The sequence below is a fragment of the Magallana gigas genome, chromosome 9 (assembly GCF_963853765.1).
Source record: "Magallana gigas chromosome 9, xbMagGiga1.1, whole genome shotgun sequence".
Lineage (NCBI taxonomy): Eukaryota > Metazoa > Mollusca > Bivalvia > Ostreida > Ostreidae > Magallana > Magallana gigas.
In genome coordinates this window covers 17,757,609-17,766,837 of record NC_088861.1, presented here as the reverse complement: position 1 = coordinate 17,766,837, position 9,229 = coordinate 17,757,609, and the positions used below count along the sequence as shown (strand labels likewise).

General features: G+C 33.6%; 2 protein-coding genes across 2 annotated transcripts; one reads left to right on the top strand and one right to left on the bottom strand.

Moving 5' to 3' along the window:
* Positions 1-582: 582 nt before the first annotated feature.
* LOC117688357 (uncharacterized) lies at positions 583-4,140 on the bottom strand. Its single transcript, XM_066071379.1, has 6 exons — positions 3,766-4,140; positions 2,475-2,736; positions 2,127-2,307; positions 1,787-1,872; positions 1,260-1,397; positions 583-1,055 (listed from the first exon to the last, which is right to left on the bottom strand). The coding sequence occupies exons 3-6, from the start codon at positions 2,246-2,248 to the stop codon at positions 607-609; spliced, it is 795 nt and encodes a 264-aa protein (XP_065927451.1). The 5' UTR covers positions 2,249-2,307; positions 2,475-2,736; positions 3,766-4,140; the 3' UTR covers positions 583-606.
* Positions 4,141-7,509: 3,369 nt separating this feature from the next.
* Positions 7,510-8,926, top strand: LOC117681872 (uncharacterized). The gene has a single exon (XM_034448256.2). It carries the CDS (start codon positions 7,721-7,723, stop codon positions 8,750-8,752), a length of 1,032 nt encoding a protein of 343 aa, XP_034304147.2. The 5' UTR covers positions 7,510-7,720; the 3' UTR covers positions 8,753-8,926.
* The last annotated feature ends 303 nt before the right edge of the window (positions 8,927-9,229 follow it).

Here is a 9,229-nt window from a genome sequence, read left to right as displayed (position 1 = left end):
CACTGTCATCATATTAAGTATCGACACTGGTTGGCGTGCATGCATTAATTACGTATCTTTACGCAACCTCTATTTGTAAAAAAAAAATCAATAACATTAACATTATGGTAATGGTTAGGTATATTTCATTCAAACCTCTCTGCTTTCAGGTGCAGTCTTTTTCTTTTTGCTTCTTTGGTGATCGACATCGCTTTTTTCCGTCTATTTATTCTGTCTTTGAGAGCAGCTAGCCTCCTTGTATAAGTTCCCGGGGAAATGCCAATCTTCTTGTTGACCTATTGATAAAAACAGGGACTTTATAAAGAATGAATTGCTAAATTCATAGTTACAATTCTTGCACTAGTATATACATATATACTCACACAGAAAGTAATCAAAGCCTAATTTTAAATGTAATGGAAATTTTGCTTGCCTGCACCAGATAGCCTTGACCAATATTTTTTTGTGCCACTCTTGCTGCTACCCTGTAGGTTATTGTTCTGCTGAAGAGGTGATTTTTTGGAGCTTTGGATGCCACAGTTTTATTAAAACTTTCGTTTGGTTGCGTGCTTCCAAGATTGGCTAATTTCTGTGCTTCTTTAACTTGTTAAAAATGCCTTCCAGGTCTTACTGCAGAGCTTTATTCTCCAATGGTCGACCATAAGGGAGGGATGTTAACTTTTTGGTTGGGTCTCTTTTATGGTGACACCAAAGTTGATCACATTCTTTGTGATTATCAAAGGGATGAAAGGACAAAGCAGTCAGGCCTTTTTCAATTCCACTTGGGCTACCCTGGTTCTGAGAAACCATATAGTTGAAGCACTTCTGAATGTATCTTATGATTTTAGTGGAGAGACTTTTATGCATTTTTTGAAGATTGTACAGGGAATTTGCAATGTTCTTTTTTACATGGTTCTTGTCGGACTGTTTCTGGATATGTGCATCAAATTCTTTGTTGATTCGCGTGATAGCAGTTGTGTCATCATCCTCAACCAGTCCTTCCATCCTTACTCCTTTCTCCAGTGTCCTTCCTACCATCTCCACTATCATATCAGGCTCCATGGACTTTGAGCTTCCTGTAAATATAACATTCTTTTTTAATATCAAAAAAACTTTTTTCTTAAAAAGTATAATATATCTCTTTTCCCTTAAGACTTTAGAATTAAGAGAATAGGATTTTAAAGTAAAGTATTTCACATTGCTTAAATTTTTCTGCAGGTATGCTTGTAAATATTTGCATGAATTAAATTATTTTGTTGAAGTTTTCTTAGTGACATTACCTGTCCAATTTCTTGTACATTCATGTGGAGCAGGTGGTGTATTTTTCCTTTCCGCATTCTCACAAATCTTGCATGTTTTACTACGGACACTGTAATCGATGACTTTCCCTGTTTCTACACCCATCATTGAGCAATGGCCTAAACATGAATTAAGATGAAAATCAGTGTTCTTAAATTTTGGCTATAAAAATCATATTGCGTTTTAATAACATAGATAATTCACATCTACAAGGAATGACATAATTATTTAAACTGTAAAGTTCTTTATAGTACTTGTATGTATATAACATATATCAACTTATATATAAACTTTCAAATAAATAATAAAATATTTACATAATCAAGTATAATATATTTATCAAGAAATAAATTTAAAAAATTCATACTTTATTTTTGTATGAAAAAAGCGATAACCAATTACAAATACAGGTATGATATAAATAATACATTTGACCCAGTAATTATTTTTTTTTTTGAATATCAAACCATATGATAATCGTGAAGACTCCATTATTGTATAATATTACCTGTAAGGCTATCATATGACCGGCCACTTCCGCGCTTTTGCCAAGCCCCATCTACACTGACACTTATGCTGGATGACTGTTTCTTTCTGTGGGAAGATATAATATATGTAATAAACATTTCTTAATAATTCAACAGCCATATATATATATATAATATCATTTTATGTTTTTGTGAAATGTATCTCTGTTTAAAACTCAGAATTTATATCATGCTCTTGTAGTATTAAGAGGGTACATGGGGGTGGGGTGGGGGGGGGGGCAATTCAGACTTATTTCAAATTGCTTATGACCATATGCCTATATAATATCAATTTTAAGTGTATGAATTATAAAAATGTACATGTTTGTTGCCATAACTTCTCCTTCTAGAGCTTCTTGCATCGATAAGGAAGCAATACATTCTGTAGCTTTTCCAATCTCTACTTGTCTGCTGCTAAGTAGTGTTCTGCTGATGGGTGGCATGTTTAGCTCAGCCAGTATTCCACTTATCTGGTCAAAGCCTATCCCAGTGTGTTGTACAGCTGTCAGAACATGAAAAGAAAAATAATCCAATAATAAAATACATACCATCAATTATTTAATATAATATTCATTTGAATACAATTTTCATTATTTTAAACTTAGTTATCATTATTGTTTTGAATGTTTGTCAATTTTTATTCATCCAATGTACATTGAATATACTGACCTGCTGCTAACTTTGTATTGGCATCCCAAATTTAATTATGCCTTTTTCCTGTTGGAACATTGTTGATCATTTTGCAAGCAGAATTCATGCAAGGTATTTTGAGCATAGCTGAAAGACCAAAGTTTGTTATTCCTTGGCAGTGGGAAAGTTGTAAGGGTAAGCCACATTTCTTGCAGGCAGACAAGCCATCAGCAAGTACCCCAAGCTCAATCAACCTACGGCCACATCTCCAGTCCTTTTCAAGACGAGGGGAGTCTATTACCTTAATTGAAAAAAGAAAATTCTTGTTCTGAGATTTCTTTATGCAAAAACTCTGATCTTTTAAAATCATTTTTTCCATGTTGTATTTTGTCATTTTTTTTCCTTCGAATTCTTTATTGTATGCATATTTCTTTTGATATATAAATTTTAATGAAATAATACTTATAGGCCTAGATATAATGATATATATGAATTTTAAAATAATGACTTATGATATCCATCTTTATTTTGTATTAGTGAAGGTTTAAACTTTTAAAATCCATATTGCTATACCTTAAAAAATAAACTTATGCGACCTGACTTAAATTTGAAAAAGAAAAATGAAAAAGATTTTAAAGACAATTTTAATAGTAAAGAAAAAATTCAAATTTACCTTAATTTTTTTTACTTCATCTTAATACAGATCTCTTATTAACTTAAGGTAATTCTATATAAAAAAAGGTTCTACTGTGCTAGTTGAAGTTTTGTGACCATAAAATTTAAAAAGGGCCCGGGTTATAACAAACAAGGAATAAATTTATAAAGAGTTAAATTAAATCTTTTAATATTACTAATCTCATCATAAAAATTGTAAATGATTTTTTTTGTATCTCTGTAACTTTGAAATATACACCTAAGACGTTTAATGGATACAAAGTATTGTATGATTTATGTGGGGGGGGGGGGGTTATAATGCCATATTTTTTATACGTATGGGCCGCCATATTTCATGATGGAGTGTAAACAGTGGGAAATTATTCTCTGATCGTTTTCTCTAGGAATAATTTGGATAACTTTAACCTTTTTACAAATTTAACAGAGAGAAATAAACATTGTATGTGTTACATATTGCAATCTAATTAGAGAACAACAAAAATGACGCTATCTCTGTCGTCTGCCTGTGCAGTGGCGATATACCGGTATATGTTCAACGAATACAGTGTGAGCGATGTTAGAGTTTGCAATGTGTATGTTATGATACTAGTGAACATAGAATGCGTAAATATCATTTTTCTCAAATATATTTAATATATAAGCGGTTAGAACTTACATTTTCAGTGTAAACAATCTCAACCTCTTCTAGATCTACTGGGACATTGTCAACGGAGTGATAGTCGTCTGACTCAATTGTTTCATTGGTGGAAGCGATTTTAGAATAGCTATGTGTCTCGGCTATTTTTGTGTTCCCCCATCTCTGCCGAATCCCCCTTTTTATGGAGTCGTATTTGCGTTCCCGTCGTTTTGACACAAAACGACCCCTCAATCTCGGCCTCCCCCTCTCCATTTGTTTTTGTTGTTATTCGCGCCGACCACGGCATTTCGTAAACGACATAATTTTACCTTTTCCTTGGTCTCAACACATTTAAGAAGTTATTATTTTGTGAAATGAAATATATTCATAATTATTAATGTAGTTTCATTGTGAATTGCAACAGTTTGAATTTTACGACATGTTCATATATGGAGACCCACTTGAGGTAAAAAAATGATGAGAAGAATCCATCCTTAATGATAAAAATGTTTGTATCAATACGGGTTGATCTTGTAGCTGTTTGCTTGTTTTATTAAGCGTTAGGTCTGCTTTGCATTCGCGACGCTTAATGATAAAATTGTATCATTAGGCGGCGATTTTTCATTAGTGGTTGATATTGTCAACAGTTAATACCAGAATTAAAAGCATTAGGGGTTGCAATTGCAAAGCTTAATGATATTTGTATCATTAAGCGGCGTTTAATCATTAGAGGTTGATACACAGCTCTCCCAGCTTTTGCTTCGTGTCCGCCCGATTGTTTTATTGTTAAACAAATTTTTATCAATATTGATGATTATCACTAATAAATCCCTATCGGATCATTTGGTGGATGTGCGACATCGTCTTTGTACATGTGAACCAGATGTGTGGCAAGGAAGAGATATATTCAGCATGTTTCCTATGGCTTTTATGAGATAACAGGCTAGATAGAGTCTTTAAACTTTTCTAGACCTTGTGCAAAAAATAACTAACGCTATGGGTAGGAAAATGACTGGCCATAATTTTTCACCAAAAAACCGTACGCTTTTATTTATGATTTGAATGAGATGTTATCCATCTTACAATTTCTTGTCTCTACTGTTTGATGTAAGTACCACAACAATTCATGAAGAAATTGACCAGTTAATGCCTGCATTCCATGCTGTATCAAATTTATTCATCACGTGGCCATCGGTTGATGAATGACGGGATATGATACGTGTTTGGCCAAAATTACCAAAATGCAGTTGGTGCAATCGACGAAACATCAGTCGAAATATATTGTCCCAGAACGGAACTACAAAGACTATTACTCTGGTCATAGAAAATATCACGCGTTACGTGCACAAATCATAATTGACATTTTGGGTTTGATTCGTCATCTAGAAGTCGATTTCTTGGACATCAAAACGACGCTCAGTAGTATTCCTTAATGTCATACAAAATTGGAACAGGCCTCCCTTTCCCATTAGACTGTTTCATGTTAGGTGACAACATATATCCAAACAGATATCCAATTATAACACCCTTTTTTCAACACCAAATAGTTACAAGAATTAACCAAGAGCAAAGAAAGCGCCGTCAGTTTAATAAAATTGTACCATCTTATAGAACACGTGTGAACAAACAACTTGTAACTTGAAACAAGTATTCCTTGTAAAGGAATGATCGGCAATAATGATATATTGATAGCAAGAAGCAATCAACATAATCAGTTTTATGTTTTCTCATGCTGCACAACCTCACCGCAGCTCCGTTTTTGCTGTCTGATAAATGAACTCAACACTTGTGCATGATGAAATTTGTCATTTATTAAAAATGACGAAAGTAAAGAAAAATATAAACAACATAGTAGGGGATCAGACCCAAAACTGTTCACACAAAATGTTAAATAACTTATCAATATGCTGATCCCCTTAAAATACAGAAAAACAATATTTTGTTCAAAATTATATACAATATATACAAAACCAGCAAAAAGATGGCACCTCAAAAATAAAATATGCCATATGCAAAATAACAATATTTTGTACATGTATGCAACTTTCGAATATTGGAGTGGAGAAACGGGGATGGTGGTGGGTGTATCAAAACATTACTCGTGCTAACACTCTTATAGATGAAGACAGAATGACCCTACTCTCACTGGTCAGATACTGACCGCATCAAACCACGTGACCGTATCGCTTAATTTGATTGGCTATTAAATTAAATTTGGGGAGAATTACACCATGGAATTTTTAGCAATTACATAATAGGTCACTGGTTTTTAGACTAGGAATTTTGGCTAAAAATAGACATGGACAGTGACCACTGCAGGGAAATTACATCATATGGCCAACGACCTCTACAAGGCCTGGGAAAGAAATGCAACTTATCGAATCAAACATAAACATGAAAAATACAATAAATCAGCAAATAAAATTATAGCATTCAACACATAAATACAATTATTAACATAATTGTTGTTTTATGTTTTCTCATGCTGCACAACCTCACCGCAGCTCCGTTTTTGCTGTCTGATAAATGAACTCAACACTTGTGCATGATGAAATTTGTCATTTATTAAAAATGACGAAATTAAAGAAAAATATAAACAACATAGTAGGGGATCAGACCCAAAACTGTTCACACAAAATGTTAAATAACTTATCAATATGCTGATCCCCTTAAAATACAGAAAAACAATATTTTGTTCAAAATTATATACAATATATACAAAACCAGCAAAAAGATAGCACCTCAAAAATAAAATATGCCACCAAATGTGAATTGCATAATGACAATTGGCAATTCCATTGTGCCATCCAAGGTGAGTTGTGCACTTGTTGATGCTGATGTGAACACATACACAAATCACAGTTTATAGTCAAATGTACCAACAGTTAAACACTGACTTGGCATAGTGTTACCAGCAGTTACACACTGACCTGGCAATAAGTGCATATAATTCATTATACTATAACCCGTACAAATGTAACATGAATGGCAATTCCAAGGTGATAACCCGCAGGCACTCTAATAGACTAACTATAAAATTGTACTAACAATTTCTAAAGACACAATGTGCAACTAAAAAATAGCAGTTAAACACTGACCTATCATTACAAATTACTACACCTGTAAACATACTATAACTAACAAAATTAATTGAGACACCCTCCTTATTTTACGCACAAGATTCTCTTATGGAAAAAGTAACAAACATAAGGACATTTTTTGGTACAGATCAATAGCAGCAGTTAATCACTGGCCTGCTATAAATAAACTGCAGGGGTAAGAAAGAATGTAGATCAAACATAAACATGAAAAATACAATAAATCAGCAAATAAAATTATAGCATTCAACACATAAATACAATTATTAACATAATTGTTGTTTGATGTAAAATAATTTTAAAAGTATTGTATTTTTAAAAAATATAGAATATTTTGAATCTGTACACCATAATTTCATCATTATAAACCGTCAACCAATTTAATTTTGAAATAAATTTGGGGAAAGCCGTTCGTAAACTCCTTGTCTAGTTTAATATTTTTAACGTACTTATTAAATGTTAGTTAACGTATCTTCTTCTTCTTCAGAATACTGAGTAGTGCTCTAAAAGAGCATTAATACGTATACAAAGAAAGAGTTGTATTAAAATAATTTAATGCTTTACTTTACCGGTCCCTCCAAAAACGCGCTAAAGTATAGTATCGCCGTAGGCGATTTCTATATATATGAGATCGCGTGAGCGATCGATAAAAATGAAAATTGTGAGGTTTTGAGCTATTTTGACCCCAAAATCGAAATCTACGGTAGTTTTTATGGTTTAAAACTTCGTTTTTTAAAACGAGAGTTTTCAACCTAATTTTAAAATAAATTTCAATATATATTGATGTTTATAAAGTGAATATCGATGATGTATGATCGTTAACGAAGCGCGAGCTGCGCATGCCTAGTGGTGTAATTTTCATAGTTTGACAGCTGCAATGTAAATAAATACACGTGATGCCGTTGAAGCTTAAGGATCTAGCAAAAATATGTGAGTCTACAGAATCTATTATTGCATGGCTAATTAATCTTAATTTACTCCTTAATCTTAAAGACTGTATATGCAAATTTTGTGAAATTGGGCGTTTTGGATTTCGAAAAGATTCCTCCTTTAGCCGGGATAATTACGTTTGGAGATGTTCAAACAAGAAATGTCATAAAAAAGTTTCCGTTCGAAAAGGATCGTGGTTCGAGAATCACAATTTGACATTAGAACAAATTCTTCACATAACCTATTTTTGGGTTTATCGATGTAACCAGGAGTTTGTGTGCCATGAACTGGGAGTTTGTGAAAGGACTATAGTAGACTGGTATAACTACGCCAGAGAAGTTTGTGATAACATTCTGCAAACCAATGAAAACAATGTCATCGGTGGCCCGGGAATTGTAGTGGAAATAGACGAAAGCAAGTTTGGGAAAAGAAAATATCACAAGGGCAGACGGGTGGATGGAGTCTGGGTGTTTGGGGGCATAGAGCGGGACTCAAAAAAGTGTTTTTTCACAACCGTTGAGAACAGAACTGCCGATACGCTTGTCAATATAATAAAACAACACATTAAACCCGGATCAACTATAAATAGTGATTGTTGGAAAGCCTACAATTCTTTGGACAAGGAGGGTTTTACTCATTTGACAGTAAACCACTCGGTAAATTTTGTAGATCCAAACTCAGGTGCTCATACAAACACCATTGAATCTACCTGGAGAGCATTGAAAAAATCCTTACCCTCCAACGGTACACAGAAAACCCTGTATGACAGTTATTTTTCCCAGTACTGTATTCGTAAACTATACCTCAACGATTCCACAGACCCATTCACGCGTTTTTTAGAAATTATTACAAAAGTCTACAACCCTGAATCCATCAAATCCGACTTCATTACCATCACCCCCGCTATTACCACGAAAGAACCGACCAAAAAACCCCGAGTGGCACTTGTAGACCTCCCTCAAAATCCGAACAACAGTCTTGACGACTTTCAAATCTAAGGTAAGATTTTATTCCATTCATATCGTTGTATTTTGTGTCAACTAGAATCTCGGAAGTTTTCTGATCGAGAGCTCAAAATGGCCGCCGTAAATAGATGCATAGCAACGACCTAAATCTTACGTCATAGTGCAATATGCGCGCGGATCTTGATTTCTGGGGACCGGTAAAGTAAAGTCTACCCTTAAATGTTAGTTAACGTATCTTCTTCTTCTTCAGAATACTGAGTAGTGCTCTAAAAGAGCATTAATACGTATACAAAGAAAGAGTTGTATTAAAATAATTTAATGCGACTGAAAAACATTGAATCCGTCTGAGTCACATAAGTTAACATCCGCATTGTTTTTTATAAAAAAAAAAAAAAAACTCTACCATGCTATCATTTCCCTTTTGACAAGCAATAAAAAGAGGACTTGATACGTTTTTCCGAAATAAGTTAACATCTGCGCCGTTTTCAATTAAAAATTGTACAATGCTTT

Coding starts and splice junctions, on each gene's coding strand:
- LOC117688357 (XM_066071379.1), bottom strand. CDS start 2,248: ATGCCACCCATCAGCAGAACACTACTTAGCAGCAGACAAGTAGAGATT. Junction 1,398..1,786: donor GTCATATGATAGCCTTACAG/GTAATATTATAC, acceptor ATTCATGTTTAG/GCCATTGCTCAATGATGGGT. Junction 1,056..1,259: donor ATGTACAAGAAATTGGACAG/GTAATGTCACTA, acceptor TTATATTTACAG/GAAGCTCAAAGTCCATGGAG.
- LOC117681872 (XM_034448256.2), top strand. CDS start 7,721: ATGCCGTTGAAGCTTAAGGATCTAGCAAAAATATGTGAGTCTACAGAA.